General features: G+C 37.1%; 1 protein-coding gene across 1 annotated transcript in view; it reads left to right on the top strand.

Annotated features, from left to right (window-relative positions):
* The window catches only part of ERO1B (endoplasmic reticulum oxidoreductase 1 beta), a 55,000-nt gene that overhangs the window by 14,159 nt on the left and 26,098 nt on the right, over positions 1–14,743 (top strand). Inside the window, exons 3-5 of the mRNA XM_029931638.1 lie at positions 92–175; positions 9,455–9,496; positions 11,215–11,297. Of these exons, the coding sequence (XP_029787498.1) occupies positions 92–175; positions 9,455–9,496; positions 11,215–11,297 (209 nt within the window). The remainder of the gene's footprint in view (positions 1–91; positions 176–9,454; positions 9,497–11,214; positions 11,298–14,743) is intronic.

Genomic DNA, 14,743 nt, shown 5'->3' with positions numbered 1-14,743 from the left:
GAAGCTTTTTCTTCTTTCCACACAGTGATGCTTAGAGAGCTTGTGAACTGTGCCACACGTTTCCTAATGTTAATCCAATCTTTCTCTCAAGGTTAATCTGAAGCGACCATGTCCTTTCTGGGCAGAAGACGGCCATTGTTCAATAAAAGACTGTCATGTGGAGCCCTGTCCAGAGGTAAAATAAATTAAAAAAAAACATCACTAGGGAAAACATTGCTTCTTCTTGGGCTTTTGGACAAGCATGAGCTTTATATTTTATTGATGGATTTAGACTTGTCATCAAATTCATAAACTGTCAGGCCTCTCCTTTTTAAATGTTTTTATTTATTTATTTATTTTGAGAGAGAGGGTGAACAGGGGAGGGGGAGAGGAAGAGAGAGAATCCTAAGCACGCTCCACACTCAAGCACAGAGCCCGACGTGGGCCTCCATCCCATGGCCTAGCCTCATGACCCGAGCTGAAATCGAGAGTTGGATGCTTAATTGACTGAACCACCCAGGTGCCCCTAGCTCTTTTTTAGTGAGATTATTAAAGATTTTATACTCCTTACCAAAATGGGTTTGAAGGCCCTTGTATCCAGTGGTACTGATGATTGGATGTGGAAGTATAGTATGATTCTAAAACAGATGGAAAATCAGGGGCCTGTTCTAGGATTGGATCTACAATGACTAAATCTTATTTCATGCTTTATCAGATGTGCATCTTGTTTCATAAAAAAGGTAATGCTACCAGGGGCGCCTGGGTGGCTCAGTCGGCCAAACACCCGACTCTTGATTTCAGTTCAAGTCATGATCCCAGGGTCATGGGATTCAGCCCTGTGTTGGGCTCTGTGCTGAGCGTGGAGCCTGCTTAAGATTCTCTCTCTCTCCCTCTCTCTGTCTCTCTCTCTCTCTCTCTCAAATAAAAAGAAAAGTAATGCTACTGGACCTTCAATTTCACATTTAGAGTAGGAATTACCATGGGTAAAGTGGCAGAATCTCAGATTTGGTATGAGGTTTGTACTTGGTCTTGTTACATTAAAAAAAAAAAGCTATACTTCTATTTTATACTTTATTTTTTGACACCTAACACAATTAATTCTTCTTAAACATTAATTAGTTATGAGCTATGTTTTCATTTCACTTTTTGTTTTTCTTACCTAATCAGTTAGTCTAGTTAGTTTTTTTTCCCCACTATTTTTAAGGATAACAATCTGAAGCAATCTCCTTCCTAAAGGTACGATTTAAAAAATTCTCATTTTCCTTTAAGAATAAAATATTTTTTTAACTTTTTAGTTTGAAATAATTTCAGACCTACAGAAGAATTATGAGAATAATACTAGCAGTCCTCATATACTTCTTATTCAGATTCCCTAAATGTTTATCATGTTTGTTTTGTTATTCTCTCTACACATGTTAGTATTTTCTGAACCATTTGGGCATAATTTGCCAACATGGTGATCCTTTGCCCCTAAATACTTGAGTGTGTATTTCCTTAAAAACAAGACTATTCTCTTTCTCACCCACGACATAATTAACAAAATTAGGAAATGAACATTAATTATAATACTGATGTCTAATGTATAGACCTTGCAGCTGACTTAATAATGTGCTATATACCTAAAAAACTGTTAAAATATAGTGTTACGTTCATTTCAGGTGTACAAAATAGTGATTCAGCAGCTTCATATATTACTCAGTGCTCATCAAGATTGTACTCTTAATCCCCTGCATCTACTTCAGCCCCTGCCCCTCTTTCTGGTAACCATCAGTTTGTTTTCTGTAGTTAAGAGTTTGTTTTTTGGTTTGTCTCCCTCTTTTTATTTCTTTTGTTTTGCTTTCTTAAATTCCACGTATGAGTGAAATCATATGGTAATTGTCTTTCTCTGACTGGCTTATCTCCCTTAGCATCATACTCTCTAGATCCATCCATGTTGTTGCAAATGGCAAGATTTCATTCTTTTTTTAATGGCTGAAAAATATTCCATTGTATGTATACACCACATCTTTATCTAGTCATCTACCGATGGATACTTGGGCTGCTTCCATAGTTTGGTTATTGTAACTAATGCTGGAATAACATAGGCGTGCCTATATCCCTTCAAATTAGTGTTTTTATATTCTTTGCATAATACCTACTGGTGCAATTGCTGGATTGTAGGGTAGTTCTATTTTTGATTTACTGTCTTCCACAGTGGCTGCACCAGTTTGCATTCCCAGTAGTGCACAGGGGTCATTTTTTTCCACATCCTCACCACCACCTGTTGTTTCTTGAGGTTTTGTGTTTAACTAGTCTAACAGGTGTGAGATGATAGCTCATTGTAATTTTGACTTGCATTTCCCTGGTGATGAGTGATGTTGAGCATCTTTTGATTTGTTTGTTGGCTATCTAGATGTCTTCTTTGGAGAAATGTCTGTTTGGATTATTTGGGTTTTTTTGGTGTTGGGTTGTAGAAGTTCTTTATATAATTTGGATGGTAACCCTTTATCAGATATGTCACTTGGAAATGTCTTCTCCCAATCAGTAGTTTGTACTTTAGTTTTTGTTGGTTGTTTCCTTTGCTGTGCCGAAGCTTTTTATTTTGATGTAGCCCCTAATAGCTTATTTTTGCTTTTGTTTCGCTTGCCTCAGGAGACATATCTAGAAAGATACTGTTATGGCCAATACCAGAAAATTACTCCCTGTGCTCTTCTAGGATTTTTATGGTTTCAGGTCTCACACTTAGGTCCTTAATCCATTTTTGAGTTTTTGTGTGCAGTGTTAAGAAAGTGGCCCAGTTTCCTTCTCTTGCATGTAGCTGTGGAGTTTTCCCAGTACCATTTAGTGAAGAGATAGTCTCTTTTCCCCACTGCATCTCCTCCACTCCTTTGTCAAAGATTAATTGACAATAACATCATGGGTTTATTTCTGTGCTTTCTGTTCTGTTGGTATATGTGTCTATTTTTGTACCATATTGTTTTGATTACTATAGATTTGTAATGTAACTTGAAATCTGGAATAGCTCCAAGTTTTTATTTTCTTTTTCAAGATTGCTTGGCTATTGAGGGTCTTTTGTGGTTCCATGCAAATTTTAGGATTATTTTTTCTAGTTCCATGAAAAATGCTATTAGTATTTTGATAGGAATTGCATTAAACATGTAGATTGCTTTGGGTATATAGACATTATAACAGTATTTGTTCTTCCAATCCATGAATTTGGAATGTCTTTCCATTTCTTTGTGTCATCTTCAGTTTCTTTCATCACTGTTTTATAGTTTTCAGAATATGGGTCTTTCACCTCTTTGCCTAAGTTTATTCCTAGCTATTATTTTTGGTGCAATTGTAAATGGTATTGTTTTCACAGTTTTTCTTTTTGTTGTTTCTTTATTAGTGTACACAAATGCAACAGATTTTTGTACATTGATTTTATGTCCTGAAACTTTACTTAATCCATTTTTCAGGTCTAGTTGATTTTTGGTGGAGTCTTTAGAGTTTTCTGTATATAGTGCCAGGTTATCTGCTGATAGCAAAAGTTTGACTTCTTCCTTACCAATTTGGATATCTTTTATTCCTTTTTGTTGTCTGAATGAATAGATATCCTTGTCCTGTTTCTGACTTTAGGGAAAAAACTTTCCGGTTTTTCCCCATTGAGTATAATTTAGCTGTGGGTTTTCCATATCAGGCCTTTATTGTGTTGAGGTATGTTCCTCTAAACCCACTTTGTTGAGGGTTAGTTATGAACTGATGTTGTACTTTGTTGAATGCTTTTTGTGCATCTATTGAAATTATCTGTATGCTTATTTTCCTTTGTCTCATTGATGTGGTGCATTACATTGATTGACTTGCAAATATTGAGCCACTCTTGCATCCCAGGAATAAATCCCACTTGATTGTTGTAAATGATTTTTTTAATGGGTTGTTGGATTTGGTTTGCTAGTATTTTGTTGAGGATTTTTGCTTCCAAGTTCATCAGAGATACTGGCCTCTAGTTGTCTTTTTTAGTGGTGTCTTTATCCGGTTTTGGTACAGTGTAATGCTGACTTCATAGAATGAATTTGGATATTTTCCTTCCTCTTCTATTTTTTTTTTGGAGTAGTTTGAGAAGAATAGGTATTAACTCTTCTTGGAATGTTTGGTAGAATTTGGCTGTAAAGCTGTCTGGTCCTGGACTTTTGTTTGTTGGGAGTTTTTTGATCACTGATTCAATTTCCTTGTTGGTAATTAGTCTGTTCAGATTTTTCTATTCCTGCTTCAGTTTTGGTCTGCTATATGTTTCTAGGAATTTATCCATTTCTTCTAGGTTGTCCAATTTGTGGGCATATAATTTTTCATAATATTCTTCTACAATTGCTTGTATTTCTGTGGTGTCAGTTGTTACTTGTTCTCTTGTGATTTTGTTTGGGTCCTCTCTCCCTTTCTCTCACCTCTCTGTATCAGGACTGGCTAGAGGATTATCAATTTTGTTGATCTTTACAAAGAACTGGTTTCATAGATCTGTTCTCTTTTATTTTCATTTTCTGTATCATTTGTGCTCTAATTTTTATTATTTCCTTCCTTTTGCTGGCTTTGTTATTCTTTTTCTATTTTGTTTGTGTGTAAGGAGATTTTTCTTGCTTCTTGGAGTAGGCCTGTATTGCCCTAAACATCCCTCTTAGAACTGCTTTTGCTGCACCCCAAAGATTTTGGACTTTTAAGTTTTTATTTTCATTTGTGTCCATGTAATTTTTGATTTCTTCTTTGATTTCTTGGTTGACCCATTCATTGTTTGGTAGCATTTCATTTGACCTTCATGTATTTATGCTCTTTCCAAATTTTTTCTTCTGGTTGACTTCTAGTTTCATAGCATTGTGACCAGAAAAGATGCATGATATGACTTGATCTTCTTGAATTTGTTGAGGCTTGTTTTATGGCCTAATAAATGATCTATTCTGGAAGATGTTTGTGTACTTGGCAAGAATATGTATCTGCTGTTTTAGGGTGGAATGTTCTGAAAATATCTGGTAAATCTATCTGATCCAGTGTGTCATTCAGAGACACGCTTTCCTAGTTGATTTTCTGTTAGGATGATCTATCTATTGATGTAAATGGGGTGTTATAGTAGTCCCCTATTGTCACTGTATTTCTACTGATTAGTTTTTTTATGGTTATTAACTGTTTTGTGTATTTGGGTGCTTCCATGTTGGGTGCATAAATATTTACAGTTGTTAACATCTTGTTGGATTCTCCCCTTCATTATTATATAGTGTTCTTTGTCCCTTGTTATAGTCTTGTTATAAAATCTATTTTGTCCAATAAAAGTATTGCTACTCTGGCTTTCTTTGACATCCATTTGCATGATAACTGTTTCTTCATCCCCCTCACTTTCAATCTGCAGGTGTTTTTGGGTCTGAAATGAGTCTCTTGTAAGTAGCATATTAGATGGGGTCTTTTTTTTTCCCCCCACTCTGTCATTTGGATTAGAGCATCTAGTCCATTCACATTCAAAGTAGTTATTGATAAAAATATATTTATTATGAAGTTGTTACTTCCTTTGTGATTGTTTTTGTAGTTTTTCTCTGCTGCTTCTCTTGCTTTCATAGTGTTTTGACTTTCTTTAGTTGATCTACTTGGATTCCTTTGTCTTTATTCTTTGCATATCTATTGCTGGTTTTTGATTTGTGGTTACCGTTAGATTTATGCATCTCTGTATGGCAGTCTGTCTTAAGTTGATGGTTGCTTAAGTTTGAACCTAGTCTTTATTCCTTTCTGCCTGACATTTTAGGTATGTGGTGTCATATTTTATATCCTTTTGTGAATCTCTTGACTGGTATTTATTGATTTGTTTTTACTGCTTTTGTGTTTCCTACTTTATATAGTCCTACATGTAGTCTTCCTTGAAAGAGTTCCCTTCAGCATTTCTTGTATAGCTCGTGTAATGGTCATAAACTCCTTTAGTTTCTGTTTGAGAAACTCTTTATATTTTCTTGTAAACTGAATGATAGCCTTGCTGGATAGAGTGTTCTTGGCTATACATTTTTTTCTTTTCAGCACTTTGAATATATCATGCTATTCCCTTCTGGCCTGCAAATTTTATGCCACAAAATCAGCAGATATCTTTATAGGGTTTTGTCTTGTGTGTAACTTGTCTTCTTTTCACTTTGTGATTTAAAATTTTTTTCTTTTTCACTACTTTCTGTCACTTTAATTACTATGTGTCTCGGTGTGGACATTCTTGGGTTGATTTTGTTGGGGGATCTCTATGCCTCCTGTATCTTGATATCTGTTTCCTTCCCAGATTCAGGAAGTTGTTAGCTATTCTTCAAATAAAATATTTGCCCTCTTTTTATACTTCTTATGGGATCCCTGTAGTGTGAATGCTGTTATGCTTGATGGAGTAACTAAGTTCCCTAAATTTATTCTCATTCTGTATAATTTTTTCTCTCTCACCTGCTGAGCTTGATTACTTTCCATAATGTGGTGTCTGGGTCACTAATTCATTATCTGTTTCATCTAGCCTACTATTTATTCCATTTAGTGTGTTTTCAATTTCATTTATTGTGTTCTTCATCTCTGATTCATTCTTTTTTATCTCTGTGTTAAGGGTCTCACTGATGTTTTCTACTCTTAAGTCCAGTGAGTATGTTTATGCTTATTATTACTTTAAATTCTCTATCAGTCATATTCTATCCATTTCTCTTTGGTCTCTTGCTGTGGTTTTGTCCTGTTCTTTCATTTGGGACACGTTCCTCTGTCTCCTCATTTTGTCTAATTCTCTGGATCTGCTTCTGTCTGTCGGCAAAGTCTGCTACGTCTCCTCCTCTGGAGGGTAATGGCTTTGTGAAGAAGAGGTCCTGTAGTGCCCTGCAGTGCAGTGTCCTCTGTCCTCCAGGACCTTCCGCTTTAGGGATGTGTTGTCAGTGCTCTGCTGTTGTGCCCTGGCTGCTTTGTCCTTTAGTCCAGTTGTCTGCAGAGGCTCTCTTAGCCTGTTGTGGGCCGTGTTTGGTCTCCCACCGGTGCGGCACGTTTTCACAAGGTGTGCACTGGTCTGTTTGTGAAATTAAACCTGTTGCCTGCACTTGGGGAATGCAGGGTGTGTGGTTGGGGCACCAGTTTGTAACAAGATCAGCCTTGAACTTCTGCAGAGCCCACAGCTTCTGGACCTAGATCCTGCAAAAATGTGTGGGTCAGGAGAAGCTGTGTTGCTGATGTGATGTTTATGTTGGTCTTCCAGGGGAGGTGATCCGTAGCCAGGACTGAGGAAACTATGTTGAAAAGGGCAGATGAGTCCAAGCGTGGATGGGTGGGGCTTGGTGTAAGCAAATTAGGTAGGGAGTGCTGTGCAGCCCCGTTCTGCAGGTGCCTGTGTGTTTATGCTGGGGGCAGGGAGTGGGGTTGGGGGGCAGGGAGAAGGGATGGGGGGGTAGGGAAGGAGGGAAATAACACCTGCCTCCTCCTTTGTTCCTGGAAGGGTGTCCCTGTGATCCCTGCTTCTCTGGACTTGCTCTGAGATTAGTAAATAAATCTCAGTCCCATGTGCCCTAGGCATTTTTCAAAAGGCTGCTTCTAGTCTGTATCTACCTGGGCCATTTCTCATGCTATCTTTTTAAGGGCAGGAACTCTATTTCCTAATACCCTTCAGGCTCTACCAGAGCTCAGCTGCTGATTCTTAAAATTCCAGGTTTCAAGTGCTGCTGGTTGTAAAAAGTCCTGAAATTTGGACCCCCAGCTTTCAAAGCCCTGCGTTATTGTCTTCCTGTGCAGGCTCCCTGGTGTGATCATCTGTTTCTTACCCTTCTCCGGCGCACCGCCCCCCCTTCTCCTGCCTCCCCACCCCCGCCAGGCTCTGAGAAGGGTGAGACGTGGCCTCTTCTCTTCCTTAGTCGTGCTGCCTTTGGGTTGTTTTCTGGGTTATTTGTGCCCATGTGAGTGTTATCTAGTTGCACCCATGGGACGAGGCGAGCCCCGGGTCCTCCTACTCCACCCTCTTCCCAGCCTCAATCCCAGCCAGATTTATTTCGTGCTTGATTTTAGTTATTAGTTTTACATTTGTCATTAGTTTTAATAATTCTCTTTTGTGATTGTTCCATATTATCCATGACAGTCATCATGGATAATGATACCTACTCCAGTATTTCTAAAAGCTTTGTTATTAAGATTTGCTTAACTCAAGTTACTGCATTTAGCATCAAACCTCTTAAAAAGGTGCTAAAAGGGGGTGCCTGGGTGGCTCAGTCGGTTAAGCCTCTGACTTTGGCTCAGGTCAGATCTCACATTTGTGGGTTCGAGCCCCGCATCAGGCTCTGTGCTGACAGCTAGCTCAGAGCCTGGAGCCTGCTTCCGGTTCTGTGTTTCCTTCTCTCTCTCTGCCCCTTCCTCTCTCATGCTCTGTCTCTCTTTGTATCAAAATAAATAAAAAACATTAAAAAAAAAAGTTAAAAAAAAAAGGTGCTAAAAGGATTATGATTTTAGCACATTGTACTACACTAGTTAGAGGACACACGGTAGCCAGCAGTCACTTTGGTAAATATTTATTTCATATTTTAAATTCAGGGTCTGTGACTGCTAGATTTGACTTGAGTTTTATAATCTTTCCTCTTTCGCCTTGTTAGATGTCCTAGGAAGCACTGAAATGATAAATCTTTTTATCGATTAGGGAAATATCTCTTATCATCATTATTATTATATACATTTTCCACCTGACAGGAAGATATTTATTCTGAATATTTGGTGAAGTTTACCTGTGTTAAAATTTCTCATGATCCATGAAAAAATTTAATAAAGGTAATTTTCTCTACAGTAGATTGAGGTGTTGGAAATCAATCCCCTGAATTGATCCAAGTATCAACCTGTGATTTTCTGTTTCCAGTATGGTTTTTGTTTAAAATTGTGTTTGATACGCCAGCTGTAATGATGTCTAGCTTTATTTATTAAAGCCTAAAACTAATTTTATTGGCTCTGTAGGAAAGCAAGTCAGGTTGAATCTACATGCAGATCTTCTGTTAGTAAACTCTGATTACCTAGATGGATAAACCCTAGGTTAATCCTGTGGACCAAAGAACTGACTCTTGGTATTAATCCCAAACTGCCTTCACTATAAATGTTAATTTAGAGCAGAACTTGAGACTAAGCATAAAATATTTCAAATAACTTGAAAAATTTTAAGGCTTCTATTTCTGTTGTAAGAAAGTTTATGGAAAAGTGATTTTCTCAGGTTTTTTTAAACTTAAAAATTATGTAAACTATTAAATGTTTCATTGAGAGTTTAAATTACAGCTGATTTTGACAGTCTTGTGTATGTCATGTGGTTTGCTATACTATGATTTACAAGTTTGTAAATTGGTATAACTCTTCACTGTTTATCTTAAAGAGGAAATATGAAAACAGATTTTGAATGAATGTATATTTTCTCATCATGGAATAAAATAGCCTTTATTTGGGCAATGTCATTAGTAATTTGTGAAGAAATCTCAAAAAGGGCAATGGTCACTTTTTAAATTGCTGCTGCTGTTCTTTTCAGAGTAAAATTCCAGTCGGAATCAAAGCTGGGAGTTCTAACAAGGTGAGTCCCTTTTCCTTGAGTGTTTCTGCTTTACGTTTTGAAATTTACCATTTCCCGCTGGGCAGTGGTTATGCAGGAGAACTGTACTGTGGTTAGTTGGGAATGGACACATTTTGACCCAGAATCCCAAATTTCTAATTCTTTCAACAAAGCAGAGGGCTCATATATTTTTTACAGTCAAATTATATTCCTTTTTTTGGAGCTATTTCGATTATGTTTTTGGAACCTCTAGAAGAACTACAGTAGTGTAATGTAACTACAGTGTCACATGGCCTGTTCAACAGGTGTTTTATCATGTGTGTATTTTTAGTTTTCTGTTTCAACTAGTTAACCTGTCATGGTCAGGACTGTATTGTGTGGAGTAAACAGCTATCACAGTATTAGGAGCATAGTACTTTTATTTCTTTTATTTTTATTTCAAAAAATTTTTTTAATGTTTATTTTTGAGGGGGTGGGGAGATGTGTGGAAGGACAGATTGAGAGAGGGAGACACAGAATCTGAAGCAGGCTCCAGGCTCTGAGCTGTCAGCACAGAGCCTGATGTGGGGCCTGAACCCACAAACCGTGAGATCATGACTTGGGCTGAAGTCAGAAGCTTAACCAACTGAGCCACCCCGGTGCCCCAGGGGCATAGTACTTTTAAATGGCATTACAATATTCCTTTATTAAAGATTACCCTTTTCCTTTTAGAAGCCTGCCCAAAATTACCTAGCTGTGAGTGTTTTTAGGTAACCCTCTCTCTCTCTCTGCTCCCTCTCTCCATTTTCTTTTTGTGTTTTCTCCCTTGTGCAGTCTTTTATTTGTGTTCACTCTTATTTATTTTTGTTTCATATCTAAACTAAATAAACGGTGTTAGAGACATTTGAAATCCCTCTTGGACTCCTTCCCAATCCCATTCTATTTCCTCCCTCCCCAGAGATAGCCACATAGCCACTTTTCTGGAATTGACGTGTGTCCTCCTGCGACTCTTCTCAACTTTTCTATTTCTAATGCATGTAGAGCCACAAGTGACATAACAGATCTTTTAATATGCAGTTTAAACATTAAGGTTATACATTTTTATTCAGATTAAAAATATTTTTTCAGTTACCTTTACTCTGCATTTTGCCTTTAAGGTTTTGTTTCTGAAGTAGCTTTGTTAATTTTAATAGTTGTGTAGTATTCAGTTGTATGATTATGTCATTGATTAGCTCTTCCTCTGCTGATGGACATTTCACTTGTGTTGAGTTTTTGCCATTACAGTGATGCGCTAGCATTTTTGTCCTTTGTCTCATTGTGTACACATGTAAGAGTTTTCCTAGATCTGTATTTAGAAGCAGGGTTGCTGGGGCATCCGTTATGCTGGTATCAACATGATCAGATAGTACCTAGTATCTTTTTAAAGTGGTTGTACCTCGTTTTTGGTTTTGTTTTTAAATGTTGCTCTGGATATAGTTTTAATTTTAAGACTGTTGGTTCAAGGTTTTATGCATTTTTCCAGTTCTAGGTAAATATTTTCAAATTAATTTTTCAAGAGGGTTTTCTCAGTTTATATAATCACCAACATACCAATACTAATTGTTTTTAATGTCTTATTGGTGGAAATTTGTGGCTCTTTTTGATTTGTGTTTCCTACATATGTGAGAGATTTTGATAATAGGATGTTATCTGTGTCATCACTGACAGATTGCCAGCGATACTTGAAATTATTACTAAACTTACCATGAACTTCCTTTCAGTACTCAAAAGTGGCAAACAATACCAAAGAATTAGAAGATTGTGAGCAAGCTAATAAACTGGGAGCAATTAACAGCACATTAAGGCAAGTTTATTTTAGTAGTACTAAAAAAAATTCTTATTTAGTATATTTATATAAAAAAATCTGTTTTTCTTGTGATTTTGATAAAACACTAAAGCTTCAAGTAATTCTTAAAAGGAAGAAGTTATTTTTATCTTAAATTCCATGATTGCTTTGCTTCTTTCTTTTAGCTGATTTGTTCTTAAATGCTGGAATGTATCATCAATAGTGACTTCATCAAAAAGTAAAAATTTAGAAGATTGCTAAACTAGCAGGGCTTATGGGTCCATTTTTCCTGGTTATTATAGGAAAAGGAACCTGAACCTCTAAGTCGTTTATAAATAGTAAGTCAATCTGTATGTTACATTTTGAATGGGAAAAGTTATGATTACCATAACTGTTAAGTTTCATAGATGTTTTTTTCCTATTGACTTTTCCTTATAAAAACCTGCTTGTGAAGGCCAATGTAATTGTGAGTGGTCTCAAATTATGCACTACGAAATGACTGAATGTATCTACAGTTGGGTCCGGGGAATGGAATATCCGTGAAATTCTTTTGAATTTCCCTGTTGATTGAGGTTGGCATCTCTGTACTATAATTGTTAAAGACTTAATAAAGTTAGCAGTTTTATGATACATTGAGGAGCAGTTTCATTATAGAAAACTAAAGACTATAATTCAGTAGATACTCCCATATCCTTCACTCCAGATGAATAGATGTTAACTTTTTCTACCATGTTTTTAAGAAAAGGGAAATATCAGTGATAAATTTGAAATCCCCTCCAGCCTATTCCCCAATCTGTTTTCTTTTCTTTTTCCTTAAATGTAGCTACCATCATGAATTTGCTGTATATCCACCTATACTGTTCTTTCTATTATATATAATCTTTATATATGATTTTCCTTTTCCCTTATTAAAATAATACTGTACTTAACGTACTTCAACTTTATTTTTATACTGTACATTTTGCTTGTCTATATCTATGTTAAAACATGGAGATCTGTCTCTTTTTAACTGATGAGTGGTTTTTATCTTATGAATATGCTATATTTTACTTATCTGTTCCTTTATTGATAGACATTTGAATTGTTCAGATTTTTTACTTCTGTAAGTTAGAGCACCTTGAGCATCCTTGATAAATTATTTTTGGTGTACACTAGGAAATTGAAATTGGTGAATCTTTGTACTGCCCGTGTGCAACTATTTGTGTTGTCTGATGGGTTTCTGGAGTACTCAGTGGGTAGGTACTGCCTCTGGTGTTGAGAACTTGTTTTGTTCTTCACACCCTTGCCAAAAACTTGACTGCAAAATAGTAGCTCATTTTTGTTTGTATTTTGTATTAGTGAGTCGGAGCATTTTTTTATCTGTGTATTGAACATTTATTTTTTTCTTTCAGTAAGTGAATGCCTGCAATATATCAAGCACTGTTCTAGAATATTAGGCATCTAGCAGTGTACATGACAAGTTCTTTTTCTCATGAAGCTTAATCCTAGTTGGAAATACTCAGTAAATAAGTAAAATATATCAGAAGTAAAGTGACGATGTGTGCTTGGGAGAAAAAGAGAACCTAGAAGAATGATAGAGAGCTGGGAGTGGCAAAGCAGGGTGGAGAGGGGGTTGCACTGTTTCAAATGCGGTGGTGAGAGAAGGCCACACTGATAATTGGGCATTTGAGCAAAATGCCCACGAAGGTTTAAGTCTTCATATGGCTGCTTGGGGCATGAGTATTCCAGGCACGTTTGTAATTGTTAGTAAAAAGAACCTGTGGCAGAAGCATGCCTAGATCATTTGAGGAACCATAAAAAGGCCAGTGTGGCTGGAATGCAGTGGTCAAGGGCAAAGTAGTCAGAGGCAGAGTCACAAGATACTAGGGATGGAGGCAGGGGTAGGGTGGGGTAAGATCTTGTAGAGCCTTGAAGACGATTACGAACATTGCTTTGAGGCTAAGTGGAATGAAAAGTCATTGGAGGAGTTGAGAGAATGTGTGGAGGGAGCCAGGTGTTCCACTGTGGAAGCCTTGTTCCGGGATTATTCTGGTAATCCATATACAGGGCGTGATGCTGGCTTAGTTTAGACTAGGGTGATGGCAGTGGGAATGGTGAGAAGTGACAAGATTCTGGATGGATTTTGAAGCTAGAGCTGGCAGGGTTTGCTGAGATATTTGATGTGGGTATGACAAAAGATAGGAGCTGTGAATAACTACAAGGTTTGGAATGAGAAAACTGGAGTTCCCATTTACTGAACTGGGGGTACCTGCAGGATGAACAGGTTTGATGGAAAATCCTAGTTCAACCTTGGACCTGTTAAGTTTGAGCTGCCTATGAGACATCCAGTGGAGATGGCAAGCAGGCAATTGGATATACAAGTCTCAGTTTCAGGGGAAAGGGAAAATGTGGGAGTCATTCAGTGAATTTATAGTATTTAAAAACCATAAACCTGCATGAGATTACCCATGAGAGAATAGAACTAGAGAAGTCATTGAGGGATTGAGCCTTAAGTCATTCTAAGATTTTAAGGTGAAGTGCCTGTTCATAACCATCGCTGGGGAGCGGGGTGAAGGTGGGATAGGTGTGCACTTTTAGGTTATTATTAGTTTATGGGCATTCTTAGTATAATCTGAGATAATGGCTTGTCTTTTAATTTTGTTCATAGATATTTTGTTGAACAGAAGTTACTAATTTTTTAAACTTCTAAATTCAACTGTGACTCACATAAAGTATATAAATCTTAAGCATAAAGGTCAGTTTAATTTTAAAAGTGAACCAACTCTACAGCAACCATCCAGAACAATGCACCTGATACCCTGAAGATTGCCACATGCACTTTTCTAGTCATTACCACTGTCCAGAGTCAGCCATGGTTTTGAATTACGTTAGCAGAGATTGGTTTTGCCTATTTATATAAATGAAATAATAACGAATGTTTATCTGGCTTATTTTATTAAACATCATGTGTGTGAGAGTCAATCATGTTCTTGAGCTTAGTAGCATTTAATTCTCTTGTCATTGGTACAGCAGTCCATAGTTAAGACGGCACCGAAATGTTTTCGTCCAACTACCGTTGATTGCTGGAATTTTTCACTCTGCAGCCATTTCAAAAAAAATTTTTTTTGGTGGACTTTGGTGGAGCTTTTGGTATGCATTTCTGTGTAGAATATACCTACCAGTGGAATTAAGTAATACTGCCAAGTGGTTTCCCAGAATGACTGCTAAAATACACTGCCACTGGTAGCATACGAGAGTTCCTCATTCCACAACTTCTCCAACAATTAGTTTGTGATTTTTTTAAATGGCTTTATTGAAGTTTAATTGACATTCAGATATACCGTTTGATGTTTTGATAAGTGCACACTCATGCACATCAGCATAATCAAGATAGTGGTCCTACTCACCACCCTGAAAAGTTCCCTCGTGCCCTTTGGAAAGCCCTTCATCCCTTCTTTCCTGCCCTGCGTTTCCCACTTCGAAGG

Source organism: Suricata suricatta, chromosome 2, assembly GCF_006229205.1.
Source record: "Suricata suricatta isolate VVHF042 chromosome 2, meerkat_22Aug2017_6uvM2_HiC, whole genome shotgun sequence".
In the NCBI taxonomy this organism is placed as follows: Eukaryota; Metazoa; Chordata; class Mammalia; order Carnivora; family Herpestidae; genus Suricata; species Suricata suricatta.
This window is presented reverse-complemented; position numbering and strand designations above follow the sequence as displayed.